At 38.5% G+C, this 18794-nt stretch overlaps 1 protein-coding gene across 3 annotated transcripts in view; it reads left to right on the top strand.

Moving 5' to 3' along the window:
- Positions 1 to 17679, top strand: part of lepr (leptin receptor) — a 34459-nt gene extending 16780 nt beyond the window's left edge. For 2 of the 3 annotated variants that reach the window (XM_011474108.4, XM_078945403.1), the window contains exons 2-20: positions 4972 to 5024; positions 5779 to 6006; positions 6467 to 6581; positions 6892 to 7064; positions 8886 to 9031; positions 9114 to 9255; positions 10207 to 10361; positions 10447 to 10546; positions 10748 to 10847; positions 11629 to 11837; positions 11945 to 12093; positions 12319 to 12472; positions 13187 to 13269; positions 13359 to 13572; positions 14582 to 14764; positions 14872 to 14955; positions 15050 to 15140; positions 15640 to 15706; positions 15969 to 17679. In XM_011474108.4, coding sequence (XP_011472410.1) covers positions 4985 to 5024; positions 5779 to 6006; positions 6467 to 6581; positions 6892 to 7064; positions 8886 to 9031; positions 9114 to 9255; positions 10207 to 10361; positions 10447 to 10546; positions 10748 to 10847; positions 11629 to 11837; positions 11945 to 12093; positions 12319 to 12472; positions 13187 to 13269; positions 13359 to 13572; positions 14582 to 14764; positions 14872 to 14955; positions 15050 to 15140; positions 15640 to 15706; positions 15969 to 16745 — 3210 coding nt within the window. In that variant the 5' untranslated portion in view covers positions 4972 to 4984 and the 3' untranslated portion in view covers positions 16746 to 17679. The remainder of the gene's footprint in view (positions 1 to 4971; positions 5025 to 5778; positions 6007 to 6466; positions 6582 to 6891; positions 7065 to 8885; positions 9032 to 9113; positions 9256 to 10206; positions 10362 to 10446; positions 10547 to 10747; positions 10848 to 11628; positions 11838 to 11944; positions 12094 to 12318; positions 12473 to 13186; positions 13270 to 13358; positions 13573 to 14581; positions 14765 to 14871; positions 14956 to 15049; positions 15141 to 15639; positions 15707 to 15968) is intronic. The other variant, NM_001160443.1, reaches the window with a different exon arrangement.
- Positions 17680 to 18794: the final 1115 nt, after the last annotated feature.

The following is an 18794-nucleotide window of genomic DNA, read 5'->3' as shown; positions in this document are numbered from 1 at the left end:
TCGCACATGCGCAGTAGGGTTTGAAAAACCGAAAGAGGATATAAGTTCCGCCAAGCGGCTATATACATTGACATGTCAGCTCGGTAATATACGAGACGATCTTCTAAATAATAATGTTACGGTTATTTTGTTTGTTACTTTTTTTGTTAAAGTCACTTCCCTCCGTATATACTGGATCATCGCGGATGAGTCATTAGTTGGGAAATAAAATAAATAAAGTAATAAAGTAAAATAACGAGTAGCAATTATATTAGAACGAAAAATTAAAAATAGCCCCCGACGATATCGTCCATCCCGATGGTTGACAGCAAACATCGTCAACTGCCAATTTAGGGGACATCGCCCAACCCTACTAGGGGTGTAATAATACGCTAATATCTCAATTCGGTTCGATTCAGAATTTTATAGGGTTCTGTTCAGTACATTTCGGTTGAGTAGTGCTGTTTAACAAATCTGTCTGTCTGTCTGTCTGTCTGTCTGTCTGTCTGCCTGCCTGTCTGTCTGTCTGTATTTTTTCGGTACAAAAACTAAGGCAGAAAAAAATTACTTATAGAATGCATTTATTGGTTTTACATAACACTAAATAAAATTGACCTATGTAGGTGGTCTGCTTACTAAAATAAGAAAAACTATTAGCCGCCAGAAACCAAAAACTTTGGATACTTGACATTGGCCCGGAAAAAAACCTTTTAACTTGCACATTTTATTTCTTGTAGACTTGATTGTTACAGTCGGGTAATGCCGTTTTAAGTTCATTAACAGATTAGATTTGTCACTGTGGCATACGCTATCCTTGTGAAACAATGTCAACACACAGCATTCGACTTGTCCAATTGTCTTTGCCCTTTATGGATGCTGACAATAAAGCCAAAGGGTTCCCACACAGGAGGGCGTAAGGAGATGGGGGTTCCTCATCTCTGGCCTCGCGTCTACATTAGCCATATATTGATATGCTTACTGTCCATCACCTAATAGCATCTCGGAGGGAACTCACGGCTAACATTACTTCCGCCTCGGCGCAAAGTTACAGTAATACTGTGGGTTAGCCCTGCCTATAGCCACTAAGACTCATGGGAAGTGTGAAGTCTTGTGTGTTGAATTCTTCACCATCACTGAGAGAGCTAATGAAGAAAAGTGAGGTTAATGTTGTTACACTCTTCGTCAGTGTTCTTACTAAATAGGGTATAATACTGGAAAAGAGATGGAGCAATCTATTTCTCTGTCTACTCTCTATCTGAGACTGTTTTAGGGCGCATTGAGTATGAGGCTATGATAGTCAACGCAGCTTAGTTAACTGGCAGTTCGGCTCTCGTTTCCCCAATGTGAGTGACAAAGCAGGTGGGTCGATACAATGCATATGCGGGGAAAAAAAGAAAAAAACGGTACAGAAGTGAACCGAAGGGAAACTGCCATACCGAATTGGTTCAGTTCAACTACATGTATCGTTACACCCCCATGATTGACAGGTGGGTGGACCAATGCGTGGACCCAACAAGCTTTTCTTTGTCCCACCCAATTGCCCATTTTTGGAAGGTTGTTGATTTAGGAGGAGTAGTAGACTCCTCTTATGGGAGCCAGTTTAGCTCGTGCTGGTTTGCGGCGCCTTCCGTCCGTGAAACCCGGGTTCGACTCCAGGCTGCTCCCTGTTCCCTTCTCTACCTCCGCCGGTTCCAAGCCAGGTTAGAGAAGGTTGCGTCAGGAAGGGCATCCGGCGTAAAACATTGCCAAATTTACCATGCGACTTGTTTGCTGTGGCGACCCCTGATGGGAGAAGCCGAAAGTGGAAGAGTAGACTCCGGCTACACTTCCAGGCTCATTGTTGTTAAAATCCTGGAGGGTGACATGACGTGGGAGTATATAAGCCCACACTCTTTATACACGTTGCTGTGCAACAGTGGTGCTGGATTACAAAAACAAATCCTCCTTAATTGTTTTTACAAATATGAAAACACAATATGCTTTCATGCTGCTACCTTAGGTTCACATTTTGCTAAGAAAACAAGCCCAAGCCCTGAAAGTCCATGCCGGTTAAGCAGATATTTTCCCTAACCTAGACTCTCCCATCAGCCTGTGAAGCACTGAGGTGTGATTCATCACCCCAATGAACAGGTTTCCATTGCACAACATCCAGTGGTGTGTGACTCTAAAACACTTTGGGTCTTCTTAGTAGGAAAGCAGTAAATAAGTATACATCATTAACTTTTTTGTTGTTGTGGTTAAGAAAGTCTTGTCTGGACCGCTCTGATCAGGTTTCTTCCCAAGGGATGTAAAAGACACAGATGCATGTTGAAAAACTGATCTAAAAGTGAAAGGTAACAGCAGTTTCAGTTCAAAAACTGAAGATACAAACATTATTTTGGTAAACAGTTATTAGATTAATCAGGAAAATCAGTCTCTGGCTAATTTTGTTAGTTTCTCTTCCTGTTGTACTCTGTTTTTGCATTTTTAAATATATGTGATGCAAACAAAAAGACGTCTAATCACAAGCTTGCTTTTACCAAGTCAGGTCAATTACAATAAGCTGAATGGGAACCACAGTGAGGGGTGTATGATGTCTACACTAAACATTTGATAGCCTTTTTTTTACAGCACTGAAAATAATATCTAAATAAATGAAAATTATGAACTTTTTAACTGCAAAACAGCCTAGGACCCAAAATTCCAGGTTTGAATGTTTAAAATAAAAAGTGCCAGTAAGAAACAAATAATTTCTCCGTTAAAAGGCATTTTCATTTATTGTTTTAAATGCTAAATGAATTAAATATCTAGATTTTATCCATTTAGGTAAAAACCTTGGATTCTATCCTATTACCTCAAAGTTATTTGAATTTTATGCATTGATTCATTGACCATATGGAGATGCGTATCGAATCGTGTCGGAGGGAAGATACACACCCCTAGTGATCACCTTTCAGAGCCTCAGATGCTGCCAGAGGCCGTCAGCAGGCTTTGTTTTGGACATGGCGAGCACTAAATGCTGCACACGAGTGTATTTTACATGAGAACATAACCTACTGTTAAATGAATTTATTGTCTGCATTATTTGGACTCTGAAAATAGCTGTGGGTTAACTGATGAAATATTTAAGTGTCTTGTTGTTATTCACAGTGGAGCATCATTCGTGTGGAAAAGTAACACGGAGACGTCATAAACACAAACTCTTGAGGACGTTAGCTTCAAGCTGACAGATTGGTCCAGATGATTGCTACGACTCTATGATCGCAGAGCTCTAAGTGTTTTAGTGCCTGTGTTTACTTTAATGCACAATTGTTTGTGTGGGATATATCAATACCTGTACATATCTGGCTGCAGCACTTACTCTGTGTTTAAACTAGAAACTTGATACTGAAGGAAACAGATAGTAAATAAGTTGTGGCGTGTAAGTGATTCCTCATAGTCTGTGGTTCCTGCTGTGAGACTGGAATTAAACAAACTGTGGAGTGTTTTAACCATTAAGTAAAAGTGTCCGGTGCTAGCAGAAAAGGGGCATTAAACCTCCTAAAAAACGATTTATTGGAATTTTGTTTCATGTTTTTGATGCCATTTCTTTATCTATACTGTTACGGGTGGCCTTAATGTATTCTCACTTCTTAGTTTATCCTTCTTACTTACAAAATGACTTTTTTGGGGGTTCATCCAAATCTTGTTTGTGTTTTGAAGGCATAACTCAGAGCTAAACACCTACACTCAAATGATAACTTGGCACACAGGAGCAGTCAAGCTCTGAGATTGCTAGGTTGGTATTATAATCAATACTGATTTACGGTATATTTTATTCCCCAAAAATAGTTGCAAAATACTTACTAACACAGTGCTACTTGAAAGTTTTCTTATTCCTAGTTAATTTAGACATATTTACTTTTATATAACTAAAAAATTTCTTTTATTAGGAAAAGACAGAAGATTATGAGACAATGAGTCAAGGCTTCGTTACAAGAAAAAAATTATCAGCCTTAATTTACGTTTTAACATATTTAAAACATGCCAGGGGTATAAATAATTTCATGTGGGACTGTTGACGCTGGAAAGTCATTCTAGCTCAGGTGTTTCCGGTGCCAATAAACCGTTTTACGAGGTGTCACCCCGTTTTCTGTGTGATCCAAATGAATTATTTTTTGAGGAGAGGGCTGGAAAAGCTCCTTAGACTTTTGGGGGCAATTCCAGTGAAACTTTCAAACTAGGAACTCCAAAAATTCTGCTTTTGCATGTAGCTGAAATGCATCGTTATCAAATGCAGACACTTCCTGTAACCTCTGGAATTTTTTTTCCAGCACGTTTCCTCCATCCAAAGACCAGTCAAGACTTGTTCAATCTGCCTCAGTCAAAGTTCTGTAGTGCATGAACTCAGGGACACTGCAAATATGAGCAGATCAGTGGACCAGCAACACAAAATTATACTCATTGAATCACTTGTGTAACATTAAAAAGGCCTAAACAAACAAATGACAGCCATAAAAAGGACATGCAAACCTTTTCTCCTTTGCTGAACTTAAAATGTCCTTTCTAATAGAAAGCTTTAACATATTTCTGACTGTAGCTCATTAAAATCAGGGTTTAATATTGAGCAATGGTGTGTTGGTAGTACAAAAGTAAAAAACAGACATGTGGCTCCTTGTAACGGCAGCGTTTGTGCCAGATGAGTCATGACTTCAGGTGAAAAGCTGGAACAGTTTTCTTAATCATGCTTGAAACTCCCACAGTTTTTCTTTGTTAATTTTGGTGAAAGTTCTGCCACCCCCAGCTACGACAGCAGCTGCTCCACCTAGATCCTTTAGATTAGAGTTATTTGCAATATGTGTGGGATAGGTGGAGTACTTTCCCAGCAGTCTTCAATCTGCTGACAATTTTCTGTGATTATTGGTTTTTCATTTAGCTTTGCTGTCTTCTGTACTTGCATACATTATTGTCAATAAACTCTGCTTTGTCTTTTTTGTTTATCTGAGTACTTATTGCTGTCATCCTTCTTGACAGGGTTCGTGCAGCCATGCTAGTAGTCCTGATACAGATTCTCCTGATTCCCCATGGTGAGTTCGCCAACACCACAGCGGCTGCAGATCATCTTGTAATAGATGTGCTTTCTTTCACCTTTGCCTACATCTATTGCAAAAGCTTTATGAAACACACACACACACATGCACACACACAAACACACACACACAACACTTTAATCATGCTTTATTTGATAAGCTCCTAGATTTTAAGGTAACTTGGTTACAAACATTTGTAGTTATAATGTACATATTTTTGTTTTGGTTTTTTTCATTTTCTGGATAATCATTTGACTTGTTTTCTGGTGTCAGAAATATATTAGAACTGATTGTTTTAAATGTGAGGGTCTCATAAAAACCTGTGGAATCATTGGAGGATTTTGCTCTTTGGTTGCATTACTTTTACTTTCTTATTTTGGTTTGCAGTTTCTGCAGACTTTTGCGGGCAAGCAAAGCTGCAATGACTTTTTAGGCGAGTCCAAAGGTAAAATAAAATTCAATAAACTCACGTAACATCATTTTCAGGCAACAGAGTTTATTCATCTCAATGTCCCTCTAGGGGCTCCAAAATACCCCTCTACTTGCCCTTTTTCAACTTTTAAAAAAAGCAGGAAAATTTTCTGTTGACATTTTTTCTCCTATTTTTTTTGAGCGTTTGACAATGCTAGCAGTCCACAAATTAGGTACCAATTAGTTACATGGATGAGTATTAGAGTGGTATCTTAGTAAAAGTCAAGTTGAAAAGCTTTACTTACACTTATGAGTAAGTTTCCCTACTCTCTTTGAACAGGTGCACAGTATTTGAAGCCGGCCGACGGAGCCTCCAATCATTTGGGACCTTTGGGCCTCCCATGGCAAGATGAACTGTGCTGTGACTCACCTTCTGCTTACCTTGGTGAGGATAGAGGTGTCACAAATAGATCAAAGACGAATGGAACAATATCCAGCCTTCGGCACCTACCCAGGTGCAAATACAGGAGGTTGACACCGGAATCCCTGCCTCAAAAGCCCTCTGAAGGTAAGAGTCCATGTGCTGATGATGTATGTCTATGGTCAAAAAATGTTTGAGGAAACACGGAACAATTTCATTGAGCATTCTATCATCTGTATGAATCAAACGTCAGTGCCTATTTTATGACTTAGCATAATTTAGCATAATAAAGTTTTTGTTTTTGTTTTACAACTTTTCAGAATGCATTTAAATTTCCAAAATATGGATTTTATTTTTTATTCTAAATATGTCAAAACTGAGGTGTTCACTTCTATTGCCACACCATTAATTTTTGATAAAAAAACAACCAATGAAAAATAGCTGATACTAGGGTTGAGCGCCATTTGCCGCTTGCAGAACAGATAACTGCTGTGAAGTTGATTGGTTGTTGAATTATTTCATATGTTTCTCTGAACAGGATGTTGGTTTGATTTCTCCTTTATAACGAAACTCAGCATACTAACATGGAAGTGTGCTTTCATCTCAGGCAACTGTCTGGAAATTCTCTGCCAAATCAATGAAAAGTGGGAAAATCTGACTTGTTACCTTCAGCCTTCTAGAAAACTGGACACTGGTGGAATGACATTCAGCTTCCAGCAGCTGTGAGTTTGAACCTGCTACTTTCTATTAATTTGAGCTTTATTCTGTTGTTTTACTGTGGATTAGGATCTAAATACTCTTGGGACATCAGGGCAATAATTAGTTTTTCACGATTATTTTAATTTCTGTCTAGTATTCAACTATGCTATTTCAAGCTGCATGACTTTACAAAAAATGTAAGCTTTTTCTCTTGAATGTAATAAAAACATCTTCTGATCCCTATAGAATATCTTGTTTTATGTTATGAACTTAAATCATTCTTAAATAAGACCTTATAGGAAGTTATTCAAGCTATCCATCATTCCTTTGCAGGCCTGATAAAGATGGCACGGAGGTGAATAGTAATCCAGTTGTTTGTGAAGCGGAGGAGTCCTTTACATGCTCACTCCCCCTCCACCCTGCAGCGAGCTTTGTCACCACGGTTACCGTCAATCTCTCCAGTGTTGTGGCTCCACCAGTTTTGCTCATCATTCCTGCCAGACCTGGTAAAAAATACCAAAAGTATTCAATATTTGTTTTGTTGGGTTTTCTGTGAACGTCTTATTTCAGATGATTTTAAACGATTCATGACTTGTGGGTGTCACTGGACTTGGACAGAAAAAATAAAAAGCTGCAATAACTAAAAAAATTAAATAATCAATAAATGTGCTTTAAAAAACACCTTAAAAATCGAACATAGCTTGTTACTTGTTTAGTTTATCAAATGACAAAATTAAAGAAACATGCTCATGAGTCAATTTCAAAGCTTGCAACATGACTGCTTCCTCAAGTAAAAAGGATAACTACAATGCAAAGATGACAGACAACAGAAAAAGCAATGTAATATCATGTAAATAATACGTTTCTGGAGTTTTTCTAAAAGTTTGCATACTACTTTAAAAACTATTTATCGCCTTTATGTTTGTTGGAAAGCTAAAGGCCATTTTATCAATCTGCTGGTAAAATGACCTTGCCAATTTCTGTTCTGTAGAGGTATACTGGAACTTGGGCTTGTTTTCCCGATATCTGCTGTTCCCTGTGCGTAATTGGCTTCTCACTTTGCTGCGGCGGAGGCAGAGATTATGATGTTATGAATAAATTAGTTGACAACCCGTTCAGCAGTGTCTTTTTATTTGATAGGAATTATTCAAACTATTAGATTTAGCATGTTAATCTGTTTTTTGTGGGATACAAATTTAGGTTAAAAAAGAGGCTTGCATTAATTATCATACTTGTGTTTAACATTTGTGGCCATACTCTTTTAAGTTCATTACAGTAAAAGACAGAAAAAAAAGTACGTTCCCAGCATTCATGCTCTTTCAAAGGTCACAGCTTGGGATTTGGCTTTGCATGATAACATGGGACCCCTCAGTGTTTAAAGCAGAAAGATCTTTCAGATGTTTCTCCCTTAAAGCGGTCTGGACTGATGAGGTTAGAGAATGTTGTTCAGCTCTCTCAGGCAGATGTGAGAAGAATACTCACATCTGCTTTGAATGTGTTTGTGCCCTTGGAGAAGCTGGGAATTTTCTGCATAGGAGTGAGGTCCACGTTCTACTCACTGCAGTCGTTTACTTTGATACTGCAGGTCTTTGGTGCTCTGTGACTACAGCATTTAGGCTTTTACACCAGTCTTACAGAGTACTGCTATTTTTTTCCTGTAAAATATGGTCCTTGTTCAGAAATAATTCCGAATCTTTCAGAAATTGCCTTTTTTTTTTCAAATGGGATGAGTTCAGAACAATTTTGAGTTTATGCACTGATCTAACTACATGTCACATCAAGACAAGTTGGTCTGCATCTAAGATTTTAAAGTACTGTTATAATTAAAATAAAAACTTTAGATGATGTTGATCTGGACTCAACAGAGATTATGTTCCTCCTTACCTAAGAAATCTTTTTTATTTGAGTGCCTTAAACTGTCAGAAACCCAAACAATGCAGCTCCAAATTGTAAAATCACAATGTCATGATTTTATGTTAAATAAAATCAAACTTGTCAATCAACATTTCAACACTTGAGTATCCAATCTTTTAATCAAAATCAATTTAAACTAAGAGATGAACGTAACTGACCAAAATTGAACTATCCAAAGTTTGAGTTACATCAACAGGATTTTAAGTCTCTACACTGAATGTTCTGTTAATGTGACACAGTAAAACCAGAGCTGTATGAAACTGAAATGTTTGTACTGTTTTATCTGCAGTATTAGGAATTACATTAAAGGAATTCTTGAGTATGGAAGAGTAATAGTTATATTAACATCATGAGTTTCTGTCAAAAGCATTGACTATACCAGGGAGTTTAATAGTATATATATTTTTTCTCAGTGAAACCAAGTCCTCCAGTCAATGTCACCCACTATCAGACCATAGAAGCAGAGCTGTTTGTCCAGTGGGAAAGTCCACCACACTTCGATGCAGCTCAGCTGAGATACGAGGTTCGATATAATACCAAAAGTGACCTGGCCTGGCAGGTACAGTAAAAACTCACCTTTAACAAGTTGCTTTTGCAAACACAGCTGTTTTTGCTCACCTCATCCCTCTTTTTCTGTCCAGGTGGTGTCCGTCACGGGAGAGCCTCGGCTGTCGTTGGATCTGCAGCCCGAACAGGAGTACACCTTCCAGGTTCGCTGCTCCAGATTGGACGAACCTCCTCTTTGGAGTGAATGGAGTGCACCTTACAAATTTTACCAGTACAGTAAGAACCACTGCATTCCTTTTATAGTACGCAGAAAGATCATTCACAAGCTCTTTCCATTTTATCATTAATTATTGAGACTTTGGATGACTAACAGTCTCTACTAAGATGTTCTGTAACAAAAATGACCTTTCTTTATATACAGTATCTGCTTCATATGTGCTTAAAGTGTAAAACTTAAAGAGTCTTGAAAAGTGACATTTTTTTTAAAAATTTAGCCAGTAATTCAAAATTATTTTAACAACATTTTAACCTACACATAGATACGCAGAGAGATTTAAAGCTGTTAAACATTCACATTTTATACAAGGAGTAAATGTGTTTTTAGAAAAGTCACCCTGCAAAAAAAAAACAATAAAATGAAAAGTTTTGAAAACTCTCATTTAATTTTAATAAAAGAGAGCAAGAAATACTAAATACTAACTAAGGCTCTAATTTTTTTTTAATTTGTTTTGCATATTAAAAATAGTCCAAGCTTGGATGTTTATGGGTGAAGGCTACACTAAGAGCTATAGCTTTCATTATCTTAAATAAGCGGATTATCATAAGTCGTTTTAAGTCTTAAGTAAACATTGAAGGTAAGTTGGAGAGTTTATTGAGGAAAAGGATCAGAAAAGGTGAAAATCTTACATGTTTTGACATTTTTCCTAATTTACAATTAAGTCAAAAAGAGTAGAGCAGCAATGTCTTTACATTTTCATATTTGTCTGCCTCCATTTCTGAAGAATACTGTAACGAAAAAGGTTAAATTACATTTTTCCAATTCTGTGAAAAAACTTTGAAAGAATAGGCGCTCCATTTTATTATTATCTTTCTTTCAGGGTCTCTGACATCTTTTTATCTTCTTTTCTTAAACATGCCTTCATCCCACAAAATAAAATGACAAATGCTTGTCATAAACAAAAAATGAAACCTTACGAAAAACATTCTTCGGTTATTTTCCCTCTGCAGTCGTGACGTACATCCCTGAAAAGATGGTGGCGCGGGCGGGGGAGAGCGTGACAGTGTATTGTCTGTTCAACAATCGCAGCATGAACGCCAGTGAGGCCGTCTGGAAGCTCAACTTCCATCAGCTGCTTCACAGCAGTCAGTCAGTCAGCGGAAGAGTAAGAAAAGCTCACTGCAGCTAAAAAAACAAACTCTGGTAATCAAAAAAATCTAAATTTTGGTTTTATTTCTATGAAAAACCAGGTCAGCAAGATCACAATGCGTGCTTCAGAGAGTCGGATGTATGACTTGTTGACGTGCACACAAAAGGCAGCTCTCCCATACAGCCAGATCTCCATAGAAGGTGAACTTTGTTATGAAAAATACTTTTTTGTGAAATATTTAGAAATTTGTATATGATTAAAATTGAACAAACTGAAACGTTTTGGTGGTACAATCAATTATCAGCATATTAAAGAAGCCTAATTTTTTATTTATTTAGTAAATAAAAGCAGGAAAGAAGGGGATCACATGCGACAATAAGTTCTCTCTGTTTGTGTTTCAGGGGCTTCCCTTGATATAAGATGTGAAACCAACGGGAATATGGATACTATGGAGTGTAGCTGGAACAGCACACAATGGTTATCCTTTAATCTTCAACACAAGTAAAGCAACAACTTTTCCATCTGTGTGAAGAAATACATGTTGTTGTTTAAGTCAGACTACTCAGGTTGTTGAAAAACAGGAAGTGTTACACACTTCTGTCTGGAATTGCACTTGGACAGAGGAAAGTTTGTCTGAGAGGTCAAGTCGGTGTCAGCCAGGCTCATTAAAAAATGAAGTCAACAAACCGTCAAAGCTAAGCAGAGAGAATGATGGGAAACAAGGAATAAAACAGAGCAGAGGGACATAAGATTCCTTTTCTAATTTGGACATTTGCGTTGTTTAAAACGTCAACATAATCCTCTAACTAAATCTAATTTCTATTTTAAAAAATACATTTTGCTTCTATTTCATGACTATATACATGAAAAGAAAAGTAAGAGGATTAATTAACAAAGTTTTTGTTATTTAGTTTAAAGATTGAAAATCAGAGAAATTCACGTTTTTTACTTAGAAAAGAAATGGCACAGTAAAACCAAACTTAATGTTAAATGGGAAAAAAAAAGTTACTCTTAAGTTTGTTCATAAATTATTCTTGATTGACAAAAAACCTGCACTCTGGTGAATAGTAAGGAAAGCCATATTTTGCCCACAGCAGCCTTGATCTTTTAAAAGTTAATACAAAAAAAGCAATATCTTCAAAGGATACTAACTTAGCCTTTTGTTCCCTTTAGTTTATTTACATGCTGATGATTTAATAAGTAAGCCTGGTGTTGTAAATAGTTTTTTTCAGCTTGAGACTAACTGTAAGCACATCATTTAGTTGTGACTGTTTATTGGCAGGTGGACTCACATGTCCTGTGAAAGGATGAAGGAGAAGGAGGAAGCTGGTGATAACGTGGGAAAAATCGTAGATGCTTGTTACTCCATCAAGCCACGAACCTGCACCTTTAAGCCGCTGCGTTTTGGCTGCTACAAACTGTGGCTGGAATTGCGAACTGATTCCGGTTCCGTTCGCTCCAAACCCATCTACCTTTCGTCTAAAGGTCAAGGTGAGCCGTGCATGCGGAGCACATCTTAACTTCATTTTGCCTCTAAATATGGAGTAATTCTTAGAGACTGCATAAATAAAAGTGGGCCTATTTTGACCCTCCTGTAGTAAAACCATACACACCCACTAATGTGAAGGCAGTGACCCTGAGGAGTGGGGTCCTCAGCGTCACATGGGAGCCTCCGTCTCTGCCGATTGATGGTCTCCAGTATGAGCTGCAGTACCACCCACTTTCCACTGTGAAAGAGGAGTGGAAGGTGAGCTTGAAACAAACACATTGTCTTTAAAAAAGTGTTTACATGGAAATGATTGCAGAACAAAGCAATGATTAGTCCCACTGCCTAATTAACAAGAACCACCAAAAATAATTTTAAATAAGAGGGAATTCTTTCTTGTGTCATGGGTTAAATTAATCCGGAGCTGGAACAAATGGGCAGTCTGTTTGCTTTAGTAACTCAAATATAAACCTGTCTTTTCCACAGGTCCAGAGGAGCAAGCAGCCTCCCCCTATGACAGTCCAGGTACCGGAGATGTGCCGTTCGTACGTGGTTCAAGTGCGCTGCATGCACATCGCAGGAAAAGGCTATTGGAGTGAATGGAGTGACTTGATCTACTCCACGCCAAACAACAGTAAAGGTAGAGCAGCTGATCTGAACTTCAAAAGCTACATACACATTTGATGTGTGTTCTTGAATGTTTAGCACATGGTGTTCACACTGGACAAGCAGGGAGGGGCTTCTTCTTCTTATTTTGTCTGTTTACTGGCGCACATCCACCACCTACAGTTGACAAAATGTCAGAGTGTTGCAAATTTTGCGATTTGGGGATGGAAACGGTTCAGTTCATTGCTAGCATCCAATGGTAGATATGGATTACCATCATGTGGCCCTGGTTTATCTAAACAATTGCCAAAGTTGTCAGGCTCTTCGCCGTGTCTGGGTTCACTAGATAAACCAAAAACCATATTTCATCACCAAATCCCCGATTGGTAAAAGTTTGACCTGGTTTAACTGGCAATGTGCGTTGTGTTTAATGACCATGGGTTTTATGCGTAGAGCCCACAAGTGGTTTTAAAACCTTGCATAGTGAGAGTACTGAATGTGAAAGTGTGCATTTACCTGCGTTTACATTTTTATTGGAAGTGGCGGCTTGAACGCGCATTGCTGAGGGCGGTGTGAACCTAGCTTAACACAACACAGAAGTTTATGTACAATATCTTGGTTAAAATAATATCTCAATTGAAATTATCATTTGTGACCCTTTTGCTTCTGGTAATTACGGCACACATAAAAACCTTAGTGAGGAAAAACTGCTACCGTTCTAACATTTGGTGATCTGACTCCTCTTCAGCTCCAGAACGGGGTCCTGATTTCTGGAGAATTCGTCAAGATAATCAACACATAAACAAGTCCAACATCACTTTGCTTTTTGAGGTACAAACGCAAAACCTGCTAAAAATAATGCAGATTGATTTAGTTTTAAGTTGGAAACACTGTTTGAACCACTTGGGTTTGTTTGGCAGCACTTCCCAGGTACATGGAACTCTTACTGCGTGGATGGCTTCATTGTCCAGCACGAGGCGTCGAATAGATCTGTGGTGAGAAAACAGATCAACCTGGGCTCCTCCTACAGCTTTGAGTGGAACCAGGAGCCTCAGACTGTTACTGTGGAAGCCTACAACAGTCTAGGGAACTCCACCAACAATAAAAACATGACGCTGGGGAAAACGTCAAGACGTGAGTGAGAAGGGATCTAAGGAAACTCAAAAGAAACTCGTGACAGTTCAAGTTTATTCTGCAACATTTGCTGCTTCTCAATATCCCACTTAAAGTGGGACATTTAAGTGTCTAGGATGTTAAAGTGCCTAGCACAAGGGTTACTTGTGGTTGGGACTGTTTTCGTGTAGTAAGCCTGTCCCCCCTTCCCAACATCCATCTGTTTACATGCTCTCCTGCTTTTACGTCACATCTACCAGCTTTTTACAGCATCATTTTTTTTGTCCGCTCCTGATTAACAATTATTTAAATTAAGAATTTGTCAGATATGCAATTTTAATCTTAATCTTTTCTTTACATAGATCGTCTTCCAGCATGAGAAAGTGACAGATTGTTTATTAAAGATGATTGAAAAAAAACATTTAACAGCAGAAAAGTTATTTTATCCGTCTCCGATGAAGACCAGACTAAATTAATATTCTTTTCATTTTCACTGCAATATTTTTATCACAGCAGTTTTGGATAATCATAACACCACTTACTTGTTGCTGCTCTAATGCACACAGAAAATCCAGAAAACATCTATCATTGGAGACACAAAACATTTCCATTATGCAGCTTTTCAAAGCTCGGGGTAGAAAGGGAGCCAGACTCATAACTTTACTGACATCAAATTACACAAAATTCATGTTCTGCATTATTCTGGGAATAATGATTCAAAAACTGAACATTTCTTGTTATTTGTTTTTCTAGAAAATGCTGTTTTTCATTTATGTGTCTTTAGCAGACGTACAACAAAAACACACCAGTGTGTATGACAAATATAAGGTAGTGTTGTGTAACAATGACGCAGCTTCATTAATTGAGAACGTCACTGTTAAAAATTCCGATTCAAGCCAGAAGCAGGAAGTTCAGCACTTGTGGCTTTATCCATGGTCATTATTTCTACAGCAGGGGAGGCTGACATTAGCAAAGGCAGGTGAACATAATGAGAAATAAAAATCTATCATATTATGTTTCTGCTTTGCAGGTAAAGCTGTGCATTCTGTCCATGCATTGGTGTTGAACAGCACCCATGTGTCTCTGTCCTGGAGCCTGTTGAATGACGGCATTGTGCCTCTGTTCATGGTGGTCCAGTGGTCGGAGTCCTCTGGCTTGAGTGGACTTAAGTGGGCCAGACTGCCTTACAGTAACCACGTTGTCTATATAAAAGGTACAATCTGGCTTTACTTATTTTCAGAAGTACTTTTATTGTTTCTCAGTTCAGCTGGTCTGAACAGGTGATCTCGGTTAAACTGGAGCTTCTCTGGTGGATTTCAGGTAGTTTTTCTCGCTCTGAAGACTACAGCTTCCACTTGTACCCTGTGTTTGCTGACATGGAAGGGGAGCCGATGTATATAATAGGTATGCCAAGTCTTTAAATTTTTTTTCTTCCATTTTAGAATTAAACCTTAAAAATGTTAATAAATATCTGACATTTTTTTCAAATGTGTTACAGCTGCTAAAAGAAACCCTGCAGCCTACATGATCATAATGTCCATCTCCTTTCTTTGCATCCTGCTTCTCACCCTGGTTCTCACACAAAATCAGTAAGAACAATTCTTTTATCTGCTTGACCTGCAATTTGTCATCTTTTTTATTTGCTAATTTCTGGCCGTTGTGTAAAGCAGATTAATCTTCGAGGCAGACACCTGTAAGCATTGATAAATGAGTGCAATCTCCGAGGTTCAAAGTAATTCAGCACTCAGAGACATTAACAGTGGCAAATGAAAGGTTTGACATTTAACAGGTCACCAGGGTGTAATTGCATTTTATGTTTCGCTAAGAGGAGGTCAGTCATGTGCATTTTCAAGGCAGAAAAAGTTATTTTTTTCAGACATCTCTTGGATTTTGACTTTCCTAAATTAGATGTAAATTTGAAAAACATAGGTAAGATTGTAACAGGATTCATTTAGATCATTTATTTCAACTTATTTTAGTTAAACTGTGGCTTTATATCAGTAGACTAACTTAAAAGGGAATAAGGAAAAATATATGTGTGATTTCAGTGGTTGGTTCATTTTGAAAAGTGCTGCTTTTCTTTTTTAGAATAAAAAGAAATCTGGTTCCCAACCCAAAGAAATGCTCCTGGGCGAAAGGAATAGACTTCCAAAAGGTAATTCTGCAAAAGAAAGCACAAATGATTGAGACAATTTCTTCTTATTTGGCCTTTTAAAATAGTTTGCGTGTCACAGCCCTTCTTTAAGCAATGATGGGCATTAGATTTGGAACTATCTACTACTATCATTACAGGAAGTACTCATTTTAACTCAGACCATCAAGTTTACAGAAGTGTTGGCTGCTCAGAATCTTCTGTTTGGTTTGGCTTGTTTTTTAGTCATAGGCAACCTAATCAAAGGCATTTTTTGTCTATCCAGGTGGACACCTTTGACCTGTTTCAACCTGCAGAAGGTCTGCAGATATGTCCCCTGCTGCCCTCTGACAACATCATCTCCAAAGTCATCATTATGGAGAAAGTGGAGAAGAGGGCATTTATGGAAACCCAGCTAATGTCTCTGAATGATGACTCCGTCACTTCTTCATCTGCCTGCCTTGCTCCTCCATTTGAAAGGTCTTGTTTGGATGCTTCAGCTCCTTCAAGTCAAAGTTTAGATGAGGCAAATCAGGCGGATCCCATAGTACCAGTTGATAGTTCCACTTCGTCTTCAGTGAGATATGCCAAATTGCTGCTCCCTTGTCTGAAGCAGGAAAAGCAGCCTGGTAACCCAGACAAAGACGGCAGCGGCAGCAACTCCAGTGATGAAGGCAACTTTTCTGCAAACAATTCAGAAATTTCAGAATCTTCTCCCACTGGCCTTTGGGAGCTGGACAGCTGTCACAGTGCAGAGATGGATGACCAGAGGCGCTTCTGCTCCTACGCCTCAGAGGGGGAACTTTCAGAGATCTCCGAGCACGAGGCCGTCATGGAGCAGAGGCGAGAACAGACCCTTTGTTATCTACAAATAGGTTATCCTGACGAAGATGAGGAGAGCGCAGAAGAAGTGCAAAGAGAGGAGGAGGAGAAACGAAAAGAGCAACCCGCCAAAGATGCAAGTCTGAACGGAAAAGACTTTTTTGTGCCATTGATTTGTGACTTGTCCTCACAGTACATGCCTCAGTACAGAACTGCTGCTTACAGGAGCCAGCTGGTATAATCAAACAGAGAAGCTCCAGTTCTGAAAAAAAGTGAAATAAAATGCAGGCTTTGGCCTTCACCAGAAAAAAGCCTTTCACTAAGATACTGTGCGGTGCAGAGCTTTACAATGTGAAAAAAATAACAAAAACTGAGGAATATTACACATTCATCGGTGCTGCTATTGTGTTCTGTGGCTTCATGTGTGCAAGTTCAGTAATGTTGTCGCAACATACGCTGAGAAAAAAACGAGTTTATAAAGATTAGCAGGTAGAGTGCGTAAAATAGGGGAGGAGGCTCACAAACAACAATCCCCGAATTAAAATAAGATTGTAAAACCCTAAATATAGAAAGCAAAAGTTAACATCATCCTTCATGGATCCTTCTGGGATTGTTTTAATGGAAATTCATCCTCCTATATATTAATGTGCAAAATTAAAGAGCTTCAAAGAAAATTAAGAAAGACTACTTTTTTGTGCCCTTCCACAAATGGAAAACATTAATATAATTTTTAAAAATTGGGTGATTTTAAAAGCAAGCGTGCGAATAAAGATTTTTTAATCCCAGAGAGCGAATGCATTTGAAGGTCACACCAACTAAAGCTGAAATGTTTATTTCATGTTTTTAAAATGTCTAGTATTTTTTGAAAGTGTGAAATTTCTCGTAATTGCTTGTAACAGATAAAGAAAAAAAAGCACAAGTCTTGAGTGATAATAAGCATTTTTTTCTGAAGATTAAAAAAGGTGAAGCAATGAAAAAATAATTAATAAATATTGTTCTTTATGTATGTGTCTATGTTTTGGGGTATTTATTGGTACTGTTTTTGTGGAGTAAACATTTTTTGCATCAGTGAAGTGCTTTAATTCATAAAAAATCTAATTATTTGTGAAACATCCGAACTGGAACTTGGATTTATGGTACATGTTTCAAAAATAAAAATTCCTCTTCCAAGCAGAGCCACCATTAGTTCATGTGCTGCTTTTTCTCCCAGAGTGCACCACTAATAACTTCTGAGACAATGACCCAGAGCAGCCCTGCTCTAGTAGTCTTTTACAAACTCTCTTTAGCCCTTGTGCTATCTTAGATGACCCCACCCTTACTTTGACGTGTTCTCCCTACCATGACAAAGGTGGATAAAGGTGGAAAGATTTCATGTCATCCATGGACACCAGCGAAGATCACAAATCCTTAAAGAAAAAAGGTTCAGCGCACTGTCTAGTGGGTCTAGATGACCCAACTCCCAATGTTAAAGTGCCTAGGATAGCACAAGGGTTACATGAACTCAAGACCCATATAAGATGATGGAACATAGAGCCGCTGCTCCTCCATATCCAGAAAAGCCAGTTGAAGTGGCTCGAGCATATAGTGATGGCCAAATCAACACCTCCTGAAGAACAATAGACTGTGAAAACAATGGATGACACCCATAGAAAATGTCTTATCTCCGGTTCTCGCAAAATGAGGCCAAATCCCTCACCATTGCTTCCTGACACCGGCGCCGCCAAGTTGAAACCAGTCGACATCTATGGCATTGGTGACAGTGGTTGCCATAGATATAATGACTCAGAGTGACTCAGACCAATCACTGTCGACTGGTTTCAACATGCTGGTGCCAGGATGCAATGGAATTTCCTATTTGGGAACACAAGAACGGATAGGTTGAGCTGTCCATTGTTTTTACAGTCAATTACTGTAAAATACGACACAACTGGGCTGAGAACGATACTCTGTTGGATCATTTCAGTTAAAAATAGTTCAATCTGCTGGTTGTCTGTTATTAATACATCAGAGCACACATGAATTCTGGGGGATGTCCCACTGGGCGGAGACCCGGGGGAATGACCCAGCACACACACTCCGAGAGATGTAGTCTATCGGCTGGTCTGGGAATGCCTCAGGGTCCCCCCAGAGGGGGGCATTTGTCTGTCTATACTTGGGTGGGTTTTCCATTGGCTTTGTGCAGGCCTCATTAGACCATACATTCCTGCAAGTCAATTTTGCCTTTGTCACACCTAATTGTTTTTCAAATCATGTGACATGTTGTGCAACATGTGCAACCTGCCGGTTAAAA

The sequence above is a fragment of the Oryzias latipes genome, chromosome 4, assembly GCF_053564925.1.
Source record: "Oryzias latipes strain Hd-rR chromosome 4, Olatipes_Hd-rR_3.1".
NCBI lineage: Eukaryota > Metazoa > Chordata > Actinopteri > Beloniformes > Adrianichthyidae > Oryzias > Oryzias latipes.
The sequence above is the reverse complement of the archived record's forward strand: the minus strand, read 5'-3'. Positions and strand labels throughout refer to the sequence as shown.